This window comes from Canis lupus, chromosome 11 (genome assembly GCF_048164855.1).
Source record: "Canis lupus baileyi chromosome 11, mCanLup2.hap1, whole genome shotgun sequence".
In the NCBI taxonomy this organism is placed as follows: domain Eukaryota; kingdom Metazoa; phylum Chordata; class Mammalia; order Carnivora; family Canidae; genus Canis; species Canis lupus.
Window position 1 is genome coordinate 53,292,707 of NC_132848.1, and position 23,986 is coordinate 53,316,692.

The following is a 23,986-nucleotide window of genomic DNA, read 5'->3' on the forward strand; positions in this document are numbered from 1 at the left end:
TGTACAGTTACCTGGGAGGAGTACCATTTGGGTCCTGGTTATTTTTAGATTTAGGTCAAAATCAAAGGAAGTCTAGGATATTTGTGATCTTTCAATAAAGGCTACTCTATTGGGTGGTTTCTTCTTATTACTTTTGTCAGAGTTACTTCTAAGGTTTTAATTCTTTATCCTAGCATTCAAGACTCAGCAATCCAGTTTCCCTTCCACCCCTGCCATTTATCTAAACCTATTTCCTGTTTCTTAAGCTGGGTATGTACTACCCAATAAGTAAGACATATCCTCTTGTCCTTGTTCTCATAGCCATGCCTTTGCTCACGATGTTCCTTCGCTTAGACTATTCGCTCGCCCTTTTTTGGTATGTGGTACCACATAATGGTTAAGACTGATTCTGGAGCCACATGGGTTCTAAATCATGACCCTGGGAAAATTAGCCTTGTAGTGCCTTGGTTTCCTCATTTAAAAATGAGGCTGTTAGTTCCTACCTCATAGGGTTGCTGTGAGATGTAAATGAATTTTTAAAAAAGTACTTAAAAACAGTGCAGCGTTTACTTAAGTGCTGTATAAATATTAGCTGCTATTATCACATTTATCCATACAAATGTTGCTGATACTACAAGGTCTAACTGAAGTCTCAGCTCCACTGTGCAGCCTCTTCTGACTTCTCAAGCCCAAGAGGACTTCTTCGAGACTTCTAATTTCTGCATAACAAACTCTCACAGCGAATATCTACTGGTTTGTATTATCCTTTCATTATTTCATGTTTGGCCCCGTAATTTCTCCATTTTCCCTGTAAGTGAGATTCTGAGTTCCTCGGGGACATGGATTGTATGTCTTTTGTGTTCTCAGTAGAGACATAGGAAGACCCCCCCCCCTCCATCCCAAGGTATGCAGTCACACCCCATGCAATCTTTGTTCTGACAGGAGATGTGATAAATGAGTAGTTCTGGATACATGCAGCAGTGAGTTAGGAATACTTTATAAAGAGCTGGAAGGGCTATAGTGTGTGAGGGAAGTAGAAGAGCAGAAAGACTGTAGAGAAGATTTTCTAGGCTATCCTGTCTCCTTCCTGGTATTTAAGAGCTGCAAGTAGGGGCACCTGGGCGACTCAGTGGTTGAGCGGCTGCCTTTGGCTCAGGTTGCGATCCTGGGTCCTAGGATTGAGTCCTGCAACGGTCTCCCCACAGGGAGCCTGCTTCTCCCTCTGCCCATGTCTCTGCCTCTCTTTCTGTGTCTCTCATGAATAAATAAGTAAAATCTTAAAAAAAAAAAAAAAGAGCTGCAGGTAAAAAATTTATCTTGAAATAAATTTTGTTTTTTGGTTTTTTTTGGTTGCTGCTCTATATTCTTTTGATTGCAATACTCTTGTAACATGTAATTATATTGTGGAGTTACACCTACACAAAGTAAAAAGTACTATACAATTGCAATTTATATTGATACCAATATTTAGAATCCATAATATAAAAGTGAATCCTCTGAGATGGTCTCTTCTCTTGCTTCACAACAACCTCCTCATTTTGGGGTCATCCAGTGCATGCTCTCTCTTTAAGGGCAAGCTCATTTATTGACTCATTACAACCCTGTCAAGGGCTGTAACCAAAGCAGAAAGACAAAGAGGGATATGGATGTGGGGAAAAGAATTGAGTATGGGTACTGGACTTTGGATACAAGTGAGACATGGTGCCCAGAATGCTCTGTCTGAATGGTGGGGCAAAGGCAGGTACCCCATGTGCAGATGGCTGGGACCCCAAAGAGAAAGAAGTCAGGCAGATGAACAGTGAAGAGAATAGGTTGGGTTATCTGCGAACTTTATGTGCATGTGAATCACTCGGTACTTGCAGATTCCAAGTCAGTAGTTCTGAGTCACAAGAGTCTGCATGTCTAACCAGCTCTTAGAAGATGCAGTAGATGCTGGTCCATGGACCATACTTTGAATAGCACACCTTAGGAAAGAACATAAAAGGGGTAGGAGCTATGAGCCTCATAACCTGATGAGTGATTGTCAAATAAAAAGACACTATTTTCAAGTTTTAAGTGATAGAAGGAATGAAAGCAAAGTAAAAAATCAGAGAGAGAGAGAGAGAGAGAGAGTAAACTAGTAAATGCAGGGTCTATCGATCAACTATCCTACCTACTTGGAGAATATTTTTCCAAACTTCTCATTTAAAACTTGAAATTTCTGTGCTCTTTCCCTCCAGGCTCTGTCTTCCCAGCTTCAAAGCATTCCATTGATGCAGTGAACAATTTCATCAGTTGGAAATTTGGTCACTGTCAATCCTCAGGGCCTGTCTGATTAATTTTAAACTGAGTGGTTTGGTTGGTTGTGTGAACACATGGCCCAGCTGCAATCCACACAACTGCTCTCATCCTTAGCATTTTAGGTCATAAAGAACGTTACTGGTGAATGAGGAACGTGGCCAAAGATGAGAAAGAGCTCACCTCAAGCTAGAAGCGAGAATAGCAGGAGCCTGTATGTGAATCTGGGAGTTTACTCACAGTGTTATGGATTCATTATTCATCCCTTGAAAAGCATTTCCTGGTATGGTGGTTATGTGTAAGTTATCACAAATTTCCCTGGAGGAATAAAATGGGAAATATTTACTTTCCAAATTTTAGCTGCAAATAGGAAACTGTTACGCATAGCAATCAGCCTGGTACTTACAGAATGAAATTAAATTCAGAGGAGAAGATCTTCGTAACATCTGGAAGCTTTCGGATGCCTGTGTTACAGATGCTCCTGTGATTTGGGGCAGGGTGGGGATGTGGGCAGAGAGTGAGTAAAAATGATTGTTATTAAGGCATAAAGATAAAAGCAGCAGAAAGGCACTTTGCAAAGACTATTTTCACATTAAAAATATTGAGTTTGGCTTTCTTGGTAGTACTTTTGACTGTTGAAGATTGTCAGAATTTTAAAGCCCCTAACACAATGGAAAAAGTTGCTCTAAAGACTCCCGTTTAAAGATCTGGGAGCCGGGACTGAACTTTCAGGTCTTTTTCATTTATATTTATGTTTCCAGCCTGTCTTTTTCCTATTGCATCAATTGCATTTTTTCTGTTGTATTCTATCTTATTCTTTTATGGCAATTTGCTCTTGATAGTTCTAGAAAACATCCCTCTACTTTGAAATAGTCTCTAACTCAAACACTTTAGGAATATTAATCTCTTATGAGAAATCCATATCCCTTATTAAAAAAAAATAGTTCTCTCTTTCGCTACCTTGTGGTTCAGGAAGTTCTTCTTTATAACTTACTGAAATCACTGAACATTCTTTTGGTCATTGGAGCTAGTCAAGGCTCTTCTTCCTCTCACCTTTTATTTAAACTTCAAAGAAGAGAGAAGCAGTGATAGGTTAAATTGAAGGATATCTTATTACACAAGAATGGGACTCCTTTAGAGGAGTCCAGGCATCTGGATTTTCCCTAACCAAGTTTTAAATTCACCTATGAGGGACTGCAGAAACTGATATGAACTTCCTTGCACTCTGGTGACAATGGAAGGAAGCCAGGTTCTCCTTTGGCTCTTTCTGATGCTCCTTCTTTCCTGTAACCACACTGAATCCTTGCCCTCTCTGTGACTGATGATGGCATTGTAACTTAGCAATGTGTACTGGAGTTGGAGGAATATCACTTTTTTGGGGGGTGAAAATGCTTTTTAATAAAGACCATGATTCTTAGATAACAAGGAATATAGAGGTCAAATTTGGTTCTGGGATTTTCTTGTATTTTTCTTTTTTTTTTCCTTCTGTTTTTCTAAAGTGATTGATTTTGCAGATGCCTATGTGTCCTGCACAACCTCAGAGGCCTGGAAAAGTGGAACACCTGGTCTGGGAACCGTCCAGTTTTAGAGCTGGCAAAAGAATTACGCTTGTGCCAGCAGCAGCTCCTCTAGGAGGCCCCAGGGCAAAGCTATACAGGTGACAAGAGAGATGTCCAGACCCAGAGAGATGTCCTCCCCTCTTTTCCAATTTTTTTTTTTTTTTTTTAGGTGGTAGGTAGAGGCTGTGGGTTTCCACCCCTTGGAGATTTTATGAAATTTAACTTGTCAGGAAGAAGAGAGGACATCTGTGTTAGAAGGATTTAAATTTTTCTGTGTGAATATGTGACTGCTTGACATGTGAGAAGATCCATAGTGATCAGTTTAGAGGCTGTATCAGGTTTCAGGAATTTTGGTTTTGCTGGCAAGGCAATGAATCTGCTGGGTTAGAGTGGTACTCAATGTATAATTCTAACTAGACTTAATAAGATTTAATGGGAAATAGAAAATAATGATTTAGTTTATAACAGTGCCTACCTCAAGGCAGTACTTAAAAGTTCTCACTTCAGAAATGAACAAATGAGATGAAGGAATCAGTAATTCTTAACCAGAGATGGACGTCAAATCAGAATTGCCTGTCCTCCTTTCATTTGTGGTCTGTCTGCATCACCACCTTACCGAAGAGATTCCGATTTACCCTTTTTAAAGTGTCATGGCCTCTCCTCCCCATTCCCACGATCAGTTTTGAAAATCATTGCAAAGGAGATAATACTCTTCTCTTGTGTTTTTTGGAGAGTGAAAATGTTGGGAGCCACTTACATGGATTCTGAAAGCACCCAGCCTGGTGGCTGACAAGAAATGCTGATTAAATTTTAATCAGAAGGCTGAAGACAGACGTGCAAATAATGCTAAGTATATAGTTAAAAAATTCTTCCCAATCTTTTAATTATTTTGATTTTCATCAGATACCCAATGTCCCTCCTCAGTTACTCAAAAAGGAGAAATCCTTACAGGTATTTTAACCGGGGGAGATTTCTAAATGCTCCAGGCTCGATGTACACCAGGTTTTTGGTGTTCTGGATGAGTCTGTAAAGAGAGAAGGAGCAGTTTAAGAAATGTATATTGTTTGGAATGCACCAGACCATGGTCACCAGAGGATGCTGGCTGAAAATGGCATCAACAAAAATCAAGTGACTTTGATGTGCTTGAGAGGATCTCCTGAGAGCCTGGAGATGAAAACTGCAAGGTGAGAGCCAGCTGGCTCTTGCCAGGAAGCTCTGTTCTCAACCTCTTGTTGAGGCAGGTGTAAACATAGCTGGGAGTCTGTTCCACCCCAACTTAGTGAGGTAGCACCAACTTCCAGAATTCCTGGCCAAGAAGATCCTGCCCCACCATGGAGCCTACACACTGGGGGTGATGGGAGATTCCAGTCTCAAGTCAGATGAGCAAATTGGCTACTCTCCTTTATAGGCAAACTGGTCTTCTTCATACTGGGCTGGCAGCCCACTGATCAATTATCCATATGGGCACTCATTCTTTGGATTAGTACAGGGGCTTGGATTTGGGGGAGATTTATGCCCATTGTATAGGTAATTCGTTATGTGATGATGCCCAGCCTCCTAACTTCCATGGGCTAGTGTGCCCTTCTATAAAATTATAGTAATAATATGCACTCTTCCTACCTCATAGGTTGGTATGTAGTGAGTAATAGAATAGGTAGAGATAATGTCAGAGGCAGGGCTTTGTAAAGTATTAAAGTACAGCTATAACTAACTTTACAGTGGTGTGATTGGCCTTATCCTTATTTTTCCAGTGACTCTGACACTTTGAGAAATGGCCACAGTTGTGTGTCTACTTTGGATTCAATAAAAGGCCAGTAAATGCCTTTGACTTTCTTACCCCCTGCCACAACCACCTGAAGAAATGATAATTACTCTTGTTCTACAGAGAAAATATAGTGTATTGGCTAGTTAGAGGGGCTCTGGAGTCAGTTTGGTTTTACATCCTGGTTTTACTAATTGTGTGACCTTGGATACATCACTTAAAGCTCAGTTTCCTCATAGGGTAGTTTTTGAGAAGTCAATCTGTGTTTCTGGTTCACAGTAAAGCTTAAACCAAAGTTAACAATTATAATAGTTGATGAAATCAGGATGTTGAATGATTTATCTCTAGTCACACAGTTGAGAAGTAGCACAACTTGGAAGTAAACTCCATTTTTCTGACCCTGAGTCTGGTGTTCCTTCCCCCTTACTATGGTTACCTAATGTTTGTGCCTATTTCCATCTTTTATGTCCTTTTGATTCTTTAGAGGTGAGTGATTTGTTGTAATTATTTTTATAACAACTTAGTGAAGCAATCATGGACCATATAAGGCATTATATAGGTAGGATGGAAGGAAATTTTATCTCTTAAAGAGCTTTTGGGGTCTCACCTGAAACTACTCATCCATACATTCCCTCACTCAGCAAACATGTAGTAAGCACCTACACTTGTAAGTATTGGGGATACAGCTATTAACAAAGAAAGCCTCATGGGGCTAACATCCTAGTCTCAGGGCCTTCCTTTGGAAAAGTCCATAAACTTTCCCTTAGAGCATTTTGTTTTTCTTTCTGTTGCACCATGAGCAATTTATTTATCTTAAGCTGTTCTGGTGGTTCCCAGTATAAGCTGTGTTTCATTATCACTTGGGCAGATTTCTAGGTCTGGGACAGCACTGTCATCTGTAATAGTGATGACCTCCTCTCCCTACTCCTCTCCCTTCCACTTTCCTTCCCACCCTCCCACCCCCAAAATTCTACTTCACAGCCAAGTCCAGACTATAAATCTGCATTTGAATACCCATTATTTTGGATTTTCCCATAATCAGCTGGTGAAGTAGTCTTATCTTCCTGACTATACTGTCATCTCCTGGGGAGGATTTATATTTTATCTCCTCTGTATTCTAGCAGCACTGGACCCTTGGTTGGACATGTGGCAGGTACCTCTCACATACTTATCAATCAGTTATTCTCTTTAGATAATTGCTAATTGGACCATTCATACGGAGGCCTTGTGGTGTGGTGGGGAATGCCCAAGCGTTGAAGAAAGACAGGCCAGGGTGGAATCACAGCCCTGCCATTCTCTACAGTGCCACACAGGTCAAGTTACTGACTTTTCTAAGCCTCCATTCCTTCCCCAGAACAAAAGGAGTAATTAACACACTTTTCAGGGAAGCTGTGAGGATAAACACAACCTGGAGTGGGAGTGGGGGGAATGCCAAGCACTAGTGCATGGAAAATGTTTGTTGCTAACTTCCTTCCCCTTCCCTTAACTTTCAAAAGGTGAAATTTTTAGAAGCTCAGGGTTGAGCCAAATGAGGCAGCAGTAAGAAGCCTGGTTTGAGAGTCACATGACTCAGTTTCTAGCCCCAATTCCAGCACTGACTTGCTGTGTGACATCAGACAAGTCAGTTAACCTCTTTGGGTCATGGGTTCATCATCTGAAAACTGAATTGAGCCAGTGTTCACCCATCTTTTTTTTTTTGTAAATTTGAGGAAAATGATAATTTGGGAAAAACTGTTTTTAAGAATCAATTCTAAAACATCACAATAACAATAACAAACAGCATACACATGTCCAACACAGGGCTTTACATGGTAGGCTTCCAAGAATCATTTACTAAATAAATGAAGATGCCCAAACAGTCCCCAATAAACTAATTCATGATCTTTAAGCTCTTTTTCAAATTTTCTCACTATCCCAGATACCTCATACCCTCCCTTCCATAAGGTAAGAGCTACTTGGCAGGACTCCACAATGTCAATTTTAATTTCCAACTTTGTGTTGTGATGTTTCAGAGTTTATACAGCTCCCAGGGAGAAGCAGTTGTCACCATGGCAACCTTCAGGGCACTGCAGTGAGAGAAATTAGTGCCTGCCCAGACCTAGTAATTGCTATAGTCTTTTCCTCTTGGATTCCTAGCAGTGGATGCTTGAATACAAATACTGAGTGGGCTCCAGCCAGCGAGGGTAATAGTGTACAGCAATAAACTATCTGTTAGCTGATGCTTACATTTCAGACAAATTGAGGAGGTTGTCAAAGGCATTAGCTTCTATCTTTTCCAGTGAATCACTCTGAGAGATTTCACTAGGGGAGAGAGAGAGAGAGAGAGAGAAAAAAAAAAGAAACGTGAAAGAAATGACCATGCATGCATCACAATCAGCTGTGTGTGTGACTCAACAACTGGAGGCTCTAGGGTGTCTTTTTAAAAAAGAACAGGGATGCCTTATGTTGTCCTCACATCATAAAGTGCTACCATCTCCCTTTAGGAGCATTGATGGGCATCTATAACCCAGGTGAAGTTGAAATGCAGGTTTCAGTAACCCCTCTTTGTGTGACAGGTTTTTTTCTTGTTTATCTATGACTTGGAGTCACAGATTGTTACAAGTGGACAGGTCTTTTGAGAAAATCTAGTCAGATTCTCTTGTATTGCAGCTTTGGAAATTGAGATTCTTCAGAAGAGAGGCAAAAGTGTTTATGGGAAGGTTCACGACCAGGATCCAGATGTCTGAATTCTCAACTCCATCATTCCAGTGAGGTTTTAAATTGGGTTGCATTTGTCGTTTCATAACTCTTTCCTTTTCCCAAAATCCGGCTCTGAGGCAATTGCAAGATGGTCAACTTCTGCACCTAGTGCCCTTTCTGGGTTATAACTGTTGATTTCTTTTCTTTTCTTTTTTTTTTAATAAAGATTTTATTTATTTATCCATGAGAGACACAAGGAGAGAGAGGCAGAGACACAGGCAGAGGGAGAAGCAGGCTCCATGCAGGGAGCCTGACATGGGACTCCATCCCAGGTCTCCAGGATCACGCCCTGGGCTGAAGGCGGTGGTACTAAATCACTGAGCCACCTGGGCTGCCCCTAATTGTCTATATCTTTAACTATTTTTCTCTTTTAGCAAATTGAGGGCAAGCAGTATGTCCTGTTCACTTCTGAATCTTTGGTGACTTCATATTGCCTGGTACATAGAGTATGAATGAATGAATGGAGTTTTTAAAAAAGATTTTACATGTTTATTTATTTTATAGAAAGAAAGAGAGTGAACAGGGAGAGGTGCAGAGGGAGAGGCAGAGAATCCCAAGCAGACTACGCTGAGCAAAGAGCCTGACATGGGGCTCCATCTCATGCCCCTGAGATCCCAACCTTGGCTGAAACCAAGAGCTGATGCCCAACCAACTGAGTCACCGAGGCCACCCCTGCATGGATTTTTTTTTTTTTAAGACACAAACGTAAAGGAACCAGCTTTGCCATATATCATCCCAGGCATGCAAATAATGTCAATGTTACCCTAAAATCCCAACATAAGCTAACACTTGCTGCCAGCTAAGAAAAAAGTCTCATATTCACAAATTGTACATTTGAATGTTTCTAAGGTTAACATTTACTGAAGCTTTCAGACTTGAGAGCTTTAGCCCATAGAAAGACTGAGCCTAAGGCAGGTAATGTCTTTTATGAACAATACAGTAATGGATTATTCCTGAACTGATTCATTTTATTTGTATCTAATTGTTTGTTTCTTTAGCTGTGGCTGTTTTTCTCATGAGGAGGTCTAATGCATTAAAAGTTATCAAAACTCAACATTTAAATTTGAAAGCAGAAGAATAGGGTTAGGTTCAAGAAACTGACATTTCTGTAATTCTTGGGGAATTATTTTTAATATCCTCATTGCTTGCTGATACCCTATCTAGCAGTCAGAGATTCCCCAAGGAGCTAGGATTGATGATGCAGCATCTTTAGAGATGGAAATTGGCTTGGAAAGCCCAGTGGATTGTTAAGATCAGAGACGCTCTCTAGGAACTAAATGACCTTTGAGGTCCTTTCATGTGGACTAACCTTAAGAAGGATGCTAGAATACTGGACTCCTGAGAAAGTTCTTTCATGTCTGGTGTCTTATGCCCTAGAGGCTGAGACCCAGGGAGAATGGATTAAAGTTACATCTGACACAAATGTGAAATCACCCTGTATTATCAGGTTGCTTTACACTTTTGATAAAGGCCTTTAACCAATACAACTATAAAAACTCTGTTTTTGTCATACACTTATTATATTTTAGATATAAAGATTATCTTCTGATACACAATAAACCTCCAACACATTTTCTTTTATGTAGGTGTTATCTAAAAATGTGACACAAGGGAATAGTGCTCTAGCAGAAGCAGAAGTTTTATGATTGGAATCTATTTTCTTTTCTACTTGAGAAGTTTATTGTCACTTATCAAAATGCATTCAGTTCATTGAAGCAAGGTTAATTATCTGGAATTTAATGACTCTTGAAAATCATACTTTTCTTCAAAAGTCTCTAGATATTATTTGTATTATGAAGATAAAAATACTGAGGTTTCTTTAACAAACTTTCTCTCCTAGAAAAATTATCCCTTTTCAATTATGTTTTCTCTTGCAAAAATTTTATTATTCCAATTATGAATGTCTTTTGATATGCAGTATCTTACTTACATTTTTACGACCTCATTAAGTCCTCTGAAAGCTTGAGATGGGACTAGTTTGATAGGGAGATAGGTGAGTGATCTAGAAAAGAAGAAAGGAAAGCCACGAGTTTAATATTTAAGACTGGGCATCTTTTAAGTTCATGAATAAAATGTGTGTGTGTGTGTGTGAATGTGTGTGCATGTGTGTGTGTGTGCGCGCGCATGCATGTGTGACTACAGAGTTCCAACGATTGGATTCAGATGGAGAATTCTAAGTTATATCAATAAAGTGATGTGCCATGACTCACTCTTGGTCTATGTCAAAGAGTATGTTATTTTGTAAGTAAGATCCCGAACTTTGGGATCAGATACACCTAGGTCCAAATCCCCACTCTCTCACTGGCCAGGTGATCCTGAGGATGTTATTTAAGCCCTCTATTTCTGTTTCCAGATCTGTAAAATTGGAATAATAATTTCTGCTTTACAGGTTGTTATGCTAGCTAATCAGGGTAAGTAATGTAAAGAACAGAGCTTGGTACCAAGTAAATAGTTGATAAATAGTTCTAGGTGGCCCCATAGGCCTGGTTGGGAAGATGGAAAAGAAACTGTCTTGGGTAAAGTGGAGAAGTGATTGGTGAAAATACAGTTGGAAACCAGGCTGGTGGGAGAAGGGAAGATTCACTAAGAACATGTTCTTATTTTGATCTATACCATCTTCCCCAGACAGCCAATTTCAGTATGAGCCCAACCAGATCACGTGGCTGCTATGGCTCAATCACATGGGCATCTCATGCCATTTTGGGGGAACATCTACAGAACATTTCCTTCAGGCACTCACCTATATTTAGAGGAACAATCTAAATGTTCTTGAATTGAGATAAAAGTTAGGCATTATGTAAAATTTGAGAAAAGAGCAGTTACTCAGCAATAGCAAAAGCAGAACGGGATGATGTACACGTGCTAAAGGAAACTGGGGTTAAGTTAACTCAGAAGAAAGCATCTGCAAAGCAGGGATGAATGTTCAACCAACATTTATGAAGCATCTACAATGGTGCAGGGTTTTGGACCAAGCACTGGCAGAGAGGAGGAGCATGGACAAGGACACTTCAGGAAGAAAGTGAGTATCAGGAATATGAAAGTAGAGGTGGAAGATGCTGCCTTGCTTTTCGTGTGTCTATAAGCAGACTGTCTTAATTGCCTGGAAAGCACACCTTCTGCATCGGGGTCTATTTGAATCAGAGAGATGTCTTATGGTCTCGGAAGGGACTTGCTACTGGTGTAAGGTGCTATGTGAATTGAGCACACAACCTTATTTTATCCACTCAACAATGGTGTGAGGTGGGTGTTTCCCTTTGATAGCAGAAGAACTAGATCACAGAGAGATTCCGTACGTAGCCTAAACAAAGCAACATGACCAAGCACACTGAGCCCAAATACTCTTTTTACTGTTCTATATTGGACCAAAGTATTTGATTCCTAACCTAGTCTCTTTCTCCCCCACCCCAGATTTTATTGAGGAATAACTAACAATTATAATTGTATGTATTTAAAGTGTACAGTGTGGGGATTTGATATACACACACATTATGGCATCATTACCAAGATTAAGAAAATTAACACATCTGTCATCTCCCTAGTTAATTGCTTTTTTTGGGCCGGGGGTGTGTGTGAGTACATTTAAAATCTGCTTTCATTAGATCATAAGAACATAGTCTTATAACTCAAAATTTGTGCCCTTTGATCTATAGTTCCTCATTTTCTCCTCCCCTCAGCCCCTGGCAACCATGATTCTCTCCTCTGTTTCTAGGAAATTGGGTGTGTTTCATTTATTTATTTATTTATTTAGATTTTAGATTCCACATATAACTGATACTATACAGTATTTGTCTTTCTCTGTCTGGCTCATTTCACTTGGCATGATGCCCTCCAGGTTCATCTATGCTGTCACAGATGGCAGGATTTCCTTCTTTTTTATGGCTGAAAAATATTCGTCTGCGTGTATGTGCATGCATGTGTATGTGGGTGTATTTACTACATTTTAAAAATCCATTAATCAGTTGAAGGACCCTTTAGTTGTTTCTATATTTTGGCCGTTATGAATGCTACTAGAATGAACAGGAGATGCAGATATCTCTTAGAGTGATTTCATTTCCTTCAGGTCTGTTTTTCTATCTATCTATTATCTATCTATCTATCTATCTATCTATCTATCTATCTATCTATCTATCTATCCATCTATCTCCAGGTAACCTAGTCTTTCTCAGTGAGCAAGGTGGAGGCAGAGGCTTTGTAACCTTGTTTCTCTTGAAAGGAGAAATGCTATACTCTGGCAATTTCTCCTGCAAAGCAGCTTACCAACCGTTCCTCTCTAGGGGCTAATGCAAAGAAATTTCATTTCAGGAAAATGCTTTTACTCAACAGTCTCTTAGAGATGGTACAACCTAGGGGAAGTTATCCAAACTTGGTCCTCTGATCTTATTTCTGCAGATAGTCCCACCAAGCACATTGTTCAATACCTGAACTTATTTAACAGGGCATCCAAGAAGAACAGGGACAGTGGGGGGAGAAATATTCTTACGGTGGCATGTTTGCTTCCTATATTTCTTCTGGAATCATGTCCGCTTGGCTTACTGATTAAAAACACAGTTTTATTGCTCTCTGCACTGCCAAGTCAATAAATTTCCAGAAGAGAAAGCTGTATTCTACTGTACCCCATGCAACATCAATAAAACTGACAGCCAAATTCTGATTCCAGAATCTTTATTGCTGGGGATAATGCAGTGCAGAACATATTTTGGAGAGTGTTTACATAAAAGCTTAAAATGAACTCTTCAGAGCTGTTTATTCATGCAAATGGACCCCAGAAGCTGGAGCCTCTCAGCAAGCAGCCTCCTCCTCCAAAAGGGAGCATAGTGTTGCTCCCAGGAGAGCAGTTTGGTTCAGGTTGGACCAGGGAGGTTGCCTGAGCTTTTTGATTGATGTAGGGATGAGGGATGAGGAGCAAAGGTTGGACAGAAGTGAGAGAGGCTGTAGATCATGCACTGGCTGTCCCCAATGACTACAGAACAGCCCTAGTGCAAGATGAAATTTTGCAGTTGATGTTGATGCTGCAGATCAGAAAAGGCAGCAGTAATGAGAATAAAAATAAAGTTCCTACCATAAAGGAACTTAGCAAACAGCAGGTAGCTTTGTGGATGTGGCTGGGGCAAGAAGAGCCTGTGAGCTGGAGAATGGGGAGACAGGTGGGTGAGGCAGGGGTACCGAGTTTTTGACACTAGATGTATTCTCATGAAGTGGGTGCAGAATGTAGTTTTCTGAATCCAAACCTACTTTACCCGCTGACTTACTTTTTTATTTTAGAGATGTCATGTCTTCATTCCTGATTCATCTTTAATGGGCAGCAGTTTCTAAGCATTCATGTGTCTGTCTCCTGTATTTAAACAATTGTTCATTTAGCCCATGATTTGCCAATAACCATTAGAATATACTCCCTTTGAAGCTTTGAAGGTGCTCCCTGCTCTGGTGTATGCTTTTTTTTTTTTTTGAGGTTTTATTTATTTATTTGGCAAAGAGAGAGAGACCCCAAGCAGGGGGAGCAGCAGGCAGTGAGAAAGGGAGACGCAGACTCCCCAACGAGTAGGGAGTCCAATGCAGGGCTCTATCCGAGGACCCTGGGATCATGACCTGAGCCAAAGGCAGATGCTTAACTGAGTGACCTGGGTGACCTGCTGATGGGTGCTTGTATGAGGCCAAAACTTGTAGCAACATGAACGACTGTCTCCATAATAACCCTGTAATTCTACTCCTGTGTACATCCCAGAGAAATTCTGACATTGATACCTAAGGGAACCTTTATAAGGATTTTCTTCACAGCATTGTGGCATCAGGGGGTTGGATACAAACCAAGTGTCCATTACTGAGTGAGAGAATCATAGTGTGGACAGTATATATCTAACTAATAGGTAAGCAGCTAGAAGCAAGAGTCTAAAGGCACACAGAGCAGCCTATGTGGATCTTAGAATCATGGTGCTCAGAGCAACAAGTAAGAAATTAATAATATAAAATTCTACTTGCAGAATTAAAATTACATGTGCACAAAACATTAGATTTTTAAAAAAGATTTATTTATTCATTAGAGACACAGAGAGAGAGTGTCAGAGACACAGGCAGAGGGAGAAGCAGGCTCCTCGCAGGGAGCCCGATGCGGGACTCCATCCCAGATTCTGGGATCATGACCTGAGCCGAAGGCAGGCACCCAACCACTGAGCCACCCAGGTGTCCCAAAACATTAGATATTTTAAAAGAAAACACCTGAGCACCTATTAGGATGGTTGCCTATGGCAAATTGAAAAGAAGTGAGAGAAGGGGATAAAATAAATAACTAAAAGCAGAGTGACTTTGAATGGACCAGCGATGATGTTGCTTGGATGAAGAAATGTGATCAACTTAGCCCTCTATATCTGAGAGATGAAAAAGAATAAAAGTTTTGTTTTGATGTATAGAGTGCTCCCCTGCTTTCCTTTTCCCTTCCTTCTTTTCTTCTTCTCTTGAAGTTAGGCCTCTGTGTATTCCAAGAATTTTGTGAACTTCAGAAACTTGTGGAAAAGCCTAGGCAATATCATTTGCTATAGAGCAGCAGCCAAAGAGAGCTGAGGACAGAAGACCAAGGGCAAGGACGGTTCAGCGACTCCGCTGTCCAGGGTCAAAAGAGGAAATGAAAGCTATGCATAAAGCAAAGACCAATAAAAGAGGGGCAGAGCCTATTTTGTCTCAGACAAAAAGCATGACAGACCCAAACTATGCAGCTCAGAGAGTGATAAAGAGCCAGGCTACTGGGCAAACTTGAGGTTGAACTCGCAGCGTGGAGAGTTCTCTCTGCCTCCTAAATAGTGAGATGAGTAAGGAAGTCCATGGTAGGGGACACTTCAGCTACTTATTTTTATTATGTTTCATAGCTCTTTCCCTTCCCTTCCCTTCCCTTCCCTTCCCTTCCCTTCCCTTCCCTTCCCTTCCCTTCCCTTCCCTTCCCTTCCCTTCCCTTCCCTCCCCTCCCCTCCCCTCCCCTCTCCTCCCCTCCCCTCCCCTTCCCTTCCCTTCCCACTCTTTCTTTACCATTTGACACTTTGGTTTTTAAATGAATGCATGGTACAACACAGGTGACACCTGGATTATGGCCAAATCTCATTGTGCTCAAGTGTCTGTGTCACAGATATTGAAACAAATACTTAGACAGAATGACAGTCTGCCTTAGTTTCATCAAGTATGAAAACTCCATTTATTTGTGAATCCCGTCCCCAAGTCCCCAGCCTTTCTAGGTAGGTGTTAAAGTTGATGTAGCACCATCCTTTGCCCCTTTAGGATTGGAACTAAGCACTCACTCTAGTTCTGGGATCCTGTGATTGGTCATGACTCTGGTGGAGTCCTGTGTCTTTCTGCATTGTCTACATTAAACCTAACAATATTTGGAAGGCAGAAGTACACCTGCAGTGTCTTGAATTATACTTGCTTCCCCCGACGCCATGTTGGTGGTTGTTTCTGCCTTGATTCCTTATCCTGTAGCCTGCCTGGTCTCCTCAGAGTCCATCTAGGAGTGGAGCTTTTTCCCTGGCTCCCATCTCCCTCTGGCCCTGCTCAGCCCATGTGCTTCAGAAAGCGGTCCTGCCCTGGAAACCCTTATGCAATCCAAGCTCTTAAAGACCAAGGAGAGGTGGGGAACCTATAGCTGTAACTGACTTTTTTACTGGCTTCTCAGTCACTAGATCCTGATTCCTGTGTCTCTGCTTCTTAAAAAACACAACTGATCTGAAATAGTGCCTACTTGCTCTCTGGTTAGGTTCAACCTAGTATCTCTCACTGGTGGGTTCTGGCTTTCAAACTGGGCCAGTGGCACAGATGGAGACTCTTCGCTGGAGCTACCCAGTACAACTGGGTTAGTTCCCATAGAGGATGCTGTGATGGGCTACCAAGCTCACCCTTCAGGACTGAGGCACTCGTTCCTCCAAAGGCCAGGAGACAGGTCTGCTGAAGCTCCTAAATAGTTGTTCTCCTGGAATTACCCTCAGCCTAAGATTGTCACCTTACCCAAGATCACATCTTCTGTCCTGGGCAGCATGCATCCAATGACAGGGTGAAGGCCTGGCCCCTTTGCCTCAAGGTGGGACTAGTAAGAAGGGCTATCCCACCTTTAGAGCTCCTTCCCATCCACTCTTTCATCTGGACCCCAGATTTACTCCCCTTCCCAGCCAACTCCAACTGCCAAGACACCAGTGCACTGTGTGTTAGAACTCATTACCAGGAGATAATTTGCAGATAAGCAAATAGCATTTACATACACTCAATCACCTTAAAGAGGATGATGCCATATTATCGGGTCCTCCATAATTGTTCCTACTGTCTCCTGAATACTCGAGTGGGCTTGAACCCCTCATATTTTTTTTTCAGAGTTTAATAATACAGATGACTTTAGAAGGGGTCAGTTTCTCCAGCTCACTTGTTAATGAACCTTCAAATAATGTTAGCTGGAGAATTTCAGAGTCAAGAGGGCTGTATCCCCCCTGTGAAATCCAGGATTTAGAAATCCCTGCTTATAAAAACCTAACAATTGAGATACATTTGCATTATCAAAGGTTCTTTGTTCTACAAAAGGATACCATGGAAGTTTCCTTTATTTATTTTTTTTTAATTTTTATTTATTTTTTAGGAAGGTTCCTTTAAATAGCAAACTCCCTAGGTGAATGGAAAATACAGTTCCACTTGACACGCTGTCTTCTTTTAAAGACAGGTATTGCATGAAGTCAGTTACAACTGTAGGTTCCCCACCTCTCCTTGGTCTTTAAGAGCTTGGATTGCATAAGGGTTTCCAGGGCAGGACCACTTTCTGAAGCACATGGGCTGAGCAGGGCCAGAGGAAGATGAGAGCCAGGTAAAAAGTTTTGTACCAATCTAGAGTCCCCAAAGACTGGGTGAAATCCTAGGTATCTTGTCGAGCCTTTACCTGTCCTTCTGCCCAGCACAGCAGAAATGAAATATTTTTATTCACTTCCCTCTAATTATTTAGAAAAGCCATCTATATTATCGATTTAAGAAAGCTGCAAACATCCATCCATCTTTCACAGACAATTAGTTTATTGCTAGACCTATACGCTCTGAATTTTAAAATGCTACAAAATCAGAGGGAGGAAAAAAGACAGAAATCAGAGAGACTCAAAGCCTTTTTGCCTAATGACCTCATTGAAATGGGAGGGGGAAGCATTACTTTATTTAAAAGAACGTTAATATTTTTGTATTTATTGCATAAGACCTTGATCTAAATTCAACAGAGACTGAAGAATTTCTGTGTTCTTTTCAAAGCTGCTCAGTAATTATAATAAACTTGCTTTCATCTTGGAATGAAATAAAAATGGCTTCCCCCTTTCCAGATGGTTTTAAATCAGTGTGTTTTCAAATGTGTTGGTCTACTTAGTAACTTCATTACTGGGTATGTCTTCATTTATTGGCCTCTTGTCTTTGTAGCATTTACCTACAGGGAGCTGAGATGTCAATGTTACCTGAAATATGAAGTCAATGTATATGGACATGCAATTTGTTAAGTTTTACATCAGAAAATTTGGAATGCAGGATGCCTGGGTGGCTCAGCAGTTGAATGTCTGCCTTTGGCTCAGGGCATGATCTTGGGTCTGGGGATAGATTCCCGCATCAGGCTCCCTGAGAGGAGCCTGCTTCTCCCACTACCTATGTCTCTTCCTCTCTGTCTCTCATGAATAAATAAATAACATCTTTTTTTTTTTTTTAAAAAAAAAAGAAAACTTGGAAACCTCCTTAAAAATACATCCAGATTGTTTTGATTGACTACTCTTTTTTTTTTTAATTGATACTCTTTTAAATACTTACTGTATTTGACTCAAGGGATCAGAGAAAAGGGCTACTTGCAAGTGATTTGGTCCAACCCCTTACTTTATAGACAAGGAATCTTCAGCTAGGAAAGTGAAATGATTTCCCCGAAACCATGTGGCAATTCAGGGGCAGATCTAGACTAGAACACAGTTCACTTCGTTCCTGGTCCAGTGCTGTGTCCTTCACTAATCAAAGCACATCAGTGCTGTTCCTTTGGGGGTTTTGTTGATACACTCTGCTACACAGTCCTCTGGTTCTCTGGTGAAAACCTAGGCTCTGACAGCTTCAGGAGGGCTTGTGCTCAGTCTTAAACTTCAAAGATGCTGCTCAAATTCCTCTTCCTCCATAAGCCTACCAGAGTGGGTTGTCTTTCTTTCCCCTATCCTCCTCAGCAAGAATAACTACTCATTTTTTCCCCCTGTACTATTATTTGAGAATTTACCAGGTACCCTGTATGAATGTTTCCTCTGTTCCACCATTGAACACCCATTCCCTGGTGACTCGACCTTCACAATGGTCTCTTGCTTCCACCCCTTTTATTATTTTCCCACTGCCAAATTTTTTGGGCGTTCTTTTCTCCACCCTTGACTGGTCTTTGAATTGGTTTCCCCTCATCCCACCCTGGGTTTCCCCTAACAGATCTAGATTAATCTTCCAGATAACTTCCACCTTGTTACTATTATGCTCAATTATCTTCTGTGCCTCCCCTTAGCCTGCCTACTACTGACACATGTCTCAGCCCCGCATTCAGGCCCTCCAAATAAAAGCTCAAACTTTATTTGCTGGTCCTGTCACCCACTATTCCTCTTATATAACCCATACACTACATTTGTGCTGTCCAATCAGGCAGCCGCCAGCCACACATGGCCACTGAGCACTTGAGACACGCCAGTCTGAATCAAGATCCACTGTAAAGTGTATCAAACACACCGGATGTCGAGACTCAGCACGAAAAAGGAATATAAAGTATCTTGTGAAAAAGTTTTATACTGGTTACATGTTGAAATGATAATATTTTGTACACTTGGATTAAATGAAATATTTCACTGAAATTGATTTCTCTTTTTTTTGTTTTATTTTGGTTTTTTTTTTGGTTTCACTTTTTAAAAGCTTTTTAAATATGGCTATTAGAAAGTGAAGATTACACACGTGACTGATACTACATTTTTGCTGGACTGTGCCACCCTGGACAAATCAGGCTATTGTATTTCCTGAACTCACTTCACCCTTTTCTGCCTTCATTCCCACTGTCTCCACTAGCTGGCACATTCACCCTTCTCTGCTGGTTAGCTTCTACTCTTGGTTAGAGGTCTCTCTTAGGTGTTATGTACTCTCAAGACTATGCCTTCATCACCAACTGCACATGCTTTCGCTCTGGAAGCAGCATCATGGGGCAGTGGAGAGTCAGAATGCCTGTGTTCAAATCCCAGCTTCACTGCACATTAATAAAATAATGATTATATGAACTACCACAGAGATTTCTGAGATTAAATAGGAAAGGTTTATATAATACTAATACAGCATCTAACACAAGATAAGAGCACAGTAAATACTCATAATTCATAGCTGTTTACTGTGGAGGATTCACAGATACCCCAGCTACTTCAAGAGACAACTTTAACTTCCTTGTCAAGGGTAGGGGATTAATGGGGGGTGGGGGGCTGGTGAGTTCAGTACCTTGGAATGGACTTTTCTGTTTGTCGTGGGTCATGCTTTAATCTATAAAATATCTGTGACTTGTTCCTGACTCAACTCTCTGCTGATTATGCGACAACTGAGGGGGAGGGTAAATACTCCTACTCGGTAGGTACCTTTCTTTTGGGCTCAGTTACCTCTTACAGGTGTCACCTGATAGCCCTTTTTAAAAAATGATAAAGAACAACCTTCCATTAAATGTTGCAACCCTAGAGAGCCACTCTTCAGAGCTCTCATTTACTCACTGGTTTTAAAAAGTTCAGTCAGTTGGAGCCCTCCCATTGGGAAGCGCTATTTGGGTGATTCTCCTCCAAGACAAACTCTATAGAGCACCTAAGAAGCTGTGAGGAGCTTATGAATTAAACTGTGAACCAAAATTTTCAAGAAGATTCCCTGGATAATGGATTTTCCAAGTCATTTGTGCAACAACTAAATTAAAAAATATAAAGCCTCAGAGGAAAATGGTAAACACATTTAAGCCCTTACTCAAAACCCATTTAAAGTTTTCTAAAGACACAAAGCAAAAGAACCCAATCTTTACCCCCTAAACTGAATAGCAATAATATAACATGACAAGAATAACTCTGGTAAATAAAACTACATGTTGAATTCTCCCCAGGGAATGTCTGTATCATCTGTAATCATTTTTCAAAAGTGTTTTTTAGAAGCAGAGAATATTATGTTGTCAGGACAGTGACACTGCAGATATGCTTCAGGAAACTCTTTCATTACAAGCTCCTGTTCCAGGCACTTAAAAACTTTTTTTTTTTTCTTAAGTAAGTCTGTAAAAGCTGGTTGCAACTGATATACCACGTACTTTTAATTAATCCGAGGCTGGATGAAGTGCCTAAAATTACTAGCATGTGTGCCTTCACTTTTCACTAACTCCCTGGCTCTGGTGGACACCAATTTGTGTGGCTGTATGCTTCTTCAGAAGCATCTCATTGCTGGTTGTGTCTGGGTGAAGTATCTCGTTGACTGTGCTCCTCTGCTCTTGCCTAGGGGGTGCGGGCTGAGGCAGTCAGATTCTCTCTTGGAGGAATTTCCAACTTCTAATAGACAGGATCTATGGAGCTGACTCATTGCAAGGGAGGAATCTAGAGAAATGGTGAGTGACCTCTTGCTGCTAAAATGCCAAATTCTCTCTGGATCTTGCCCACATCCATCTACCTACCTCCTTATTCTTCTATCAAGTTAACCTCTTATGATTAAATTTGCCCGAGTTGATTTCTGGTGCCCACAAATAAGAAAAGCCTTAATCAGAGCCCCCCTGGTCTTTCCTGGGGGAAGTAATCCTTTGCTCCACGGAGGATCCATAATACAAGGTATTTGCTGGTGGTCAGTGAGAGAGCAGAAGGCTCTCAGTAGTAATTCCCCAGTGGCCTTTCTAAGCTGGTGTCAGAGCAGGACTGAACTTTTGGGATAACCACACTGGCTGCCCCAGAGAGACGGAGGCTCAAAGAACTACAGCTCACGTGACGCCTCCACTGAGGTTTCTTCATTATTCAGACCAGAAGGGATGGCCCCTTTTCCTGAACTCCTAAGAGCCTTGGTTTATAACCTTCCGCTGACTTTTATCACCTTCTACATTTCTCTCCAGTCATCTGAGAACTAGACCTTTCTGTCCTATAGCTGAAGACTAGACGCTCTTGGAGCACAGGGGGAGTGGCTACGGGTTCTGTACATTGTCCTGTACGTTTCAGTATGTAGTTCCCAAATGGTCAACAGGACTGCCCTGAAGGTCTTCTATGTGTCAGCCTGAGGTTTGGGATGGGGAATGGAGGATTGAAAGGACCCAGAAGAGGCTCTGATGCTCTAGCTGGATACAGGGACTAATCCAGTGGAACAACAGTAGGCAGTCCAGAATCAGGTGTTAGGTGGCATGTTTGAAAGGCAGCTCAGCCTGGGCTGAAAAGACTAGCATATCAGACTCCGGGCAATAATGAGTGCTGCTATTTTGGGATTCTAACTTATTCACCTTCCAGGTTTGAGAAGACCTAGTGGGTCATTTTCTCTAATTAACACCTCACAGGAACAAAACTATTCCATCAGGCTTGCCCCTGGGATGATAGGTATTTTCTGCTCAACCACATACACCAGCTGTGGGTTTGTACTCTTCTCTGTATCATCAGATTGTTACCATCATGCTTTGTAGTTACGTGGAGCCTTTATTTCCCAGTACTTTTGGCTCTGCTGGCTCGTTTATCTTCACCACAGTCAGCCCCGCTCAGGGGCAGGAACCATCACGCCCCTTTTACAGACAGCACAGAGGTTTTCTCACTAGCCCGAACCCACAGTGCAAATTAGGGCAAGGAGACCTTGTGCTAGAACTCAGGTCTGCCCTGTTTTTGTCCTGTTGATCAATTCAGATAATTGGAGGGCTGTGTTGGACACTACCTTGTCATACCCGAGCAGCCCTACCCCTGCAGGCTCAGAAATGCTGCTGCTGCTGCTCCTGAGGTAGAATTAGGAACCCAGGAGTCACCTCATTTCGTCAGAGTCAAGGACAAATGTCACAGCTGCAGGGGAAAAAAAATCCGAAACCCCTTCATTCTGAAAGTTATTTTGCTTAGAAATTGGACTTTTCTGAATTTGGCTCAGGTGGCATTAAAGAGCTGTGGTTCAGGACCACACAGAGGGCAGCTGTGAATGGTTTGCTGGTTGTGGGGTGGGGGGGGGAGGGTGTCATCTCCCTGTGAGGCAGAAGCTAGGAGGAAATGAGGACCATGAAGAGAAGCTGCTAGAAGCTGCCCACCAAGTCAGGGAGCCCACCTGCTGGGTGGGTGGGATTATTTTAATTTTCCTCTTAAAAAAATAGCTGGTGAGAAATTTGCTAAAATCTGCATTAAATATGATTTTTTGCATGCCAAGGAATGGTGCCAGAACAGAATTCATATGTTTCTATGGAGCCAGCCCCCTTGGGCCTGGAAGTGAGCAGCAGGGTCTCCCTCCACCACCATGACTCACCTGACTTTAAAATTCCATGTGTAAGATTATAGTTACACGCAGCCAAGACACCGTCTGGTGCAGCCACTCTGACAGATTACATTTTGGAAGAAAAGCTTTTGCGTCTCATTTCAAGACATGAAGAGAAGCCAAACTGAGAGGCTTGGGAGGAAGATAGAGGGGGCGAAGGAGCAGAACTGGAGCCCTGAATTAATCTGACTTACTGCTTTGGAAATAAAAAAGAATAAGGCAGGAAAACAAACCCAAGGAATTGTTGCTCTGTGAGGTGGGGGGAGCTGGGTCCAATGCCAAAGGAATTGGTGTGTGAACCTTTTTGGTTCTACACTTCCACTGAGATTTTGGGAACTCTGTTGCTTGCTTAAGAGTCCTGCTAGGGGCCATCATTCACTGCCCCCAAAAGGATGATCTTTAAATTAATAAAATCTGGTCCTTGCAAAGCTTCCCCCCGGAGTCTGTTTATAGGTACAGCCAGGTTAAGAATTGCCTTTAAGGGGATCCCTGGGTGGCGCAGCGGTTTGGCGCCTGCCTTTGGCCCAGGGCGCGATCCTGGAGACCCGGGATCGAGTCCCACATCGGGCTCCCGGTGCATGGAGCCTGCTTCTCCCTCTGCCTTTGTTTCTGGCTCTCTCTATCTCTCAGTCTTTCATGAATAAATAAATAAAATCTTTAAAAAAAAAAAAAAAGAATTGCCTTTAAGGTGCCGCTGAGAGACTTGAGTCAGAATTGAGGTTCAAGATCAACCTCTACCTTCGGCCTTTGCTTTTGTTGGGTGTGTGGGGGCAGTGGTGCTGGGAGGTAGGAAATGAGCTTTATGAATTCTGGGTTTTTGTTTTTTGTTTTGTCAGTCCCATCTGTAGGAAAGCTGAGGGCAGGGCCAACCTGTTGTACTTGCAAGAACTTGGTAGGTTTCTCCATATCCTATAACAGTTACATAACATAACTGGGAACCCGCTGGTCTCAATCCAGGCTCCTCAGTGGTTGTTTTGGTTTGTTTTAATGGATCCTGGGCTGAGGATTGGTTTTTCTCTAATAAGTGAATTAAAATAAATAACAAAAAATAAATCAATTTGGATGGGATATACTATAGGTAAGCTTCCAGTCTTGCTTCTTTGAAGCTGATACTATACCCGTTCAAAGACAGACTGGGTGTCTGCAAGATCTGACATAACAAAGAACTCTCTCCACTACCCATAGCTCCTGGCTTCCCCATCCT

The 23,986-nt window shown here is 41.6% G+C and overlaps 1 protein-coding gene across 4 annotated transcripts in view; it reads right to left on the reverse strand.

Annotated features, from left to right (window-relative positions):
• Positions 1-23,986, reverse strand: part of LHCGR (luteinizing hormone/choriogonadotropin receptor) — a 57,078-nt gene that overhangs the window by 27,344 nt on the left and 5,748 nt on the right. For 3 of the 4 annotated variants that reach the window (XM_072768292.1, XM_072768294.1, XM_072768291.1), the window contains 5 exons: positions 10,247-10,318; positions 7,804-7,878; positions 4,765-4,839; positions 2,663-2,737; positions 2,497-2,574 (listed from right to left, as the gene is read on the reverse strand). In XM_072768292.1, the coding sequence (XP_072624393.1) occupies positions 2,497-2,574; positions 2,663-2,737; positions 4,765-4,839; positions 7,804-7,878; positions 10,247-10,318 (375 nt within the window). The remainder of the gene's footprint in view (positions 1-2,496; positions 2,575-2,662; positions 2,738-4,764; positions 4,840-7,803; positions 7,879-10,246; positions 10,319-23,986) is intronic. The other variant, XM_072768293.1, reaches the window with a different exon arrangement.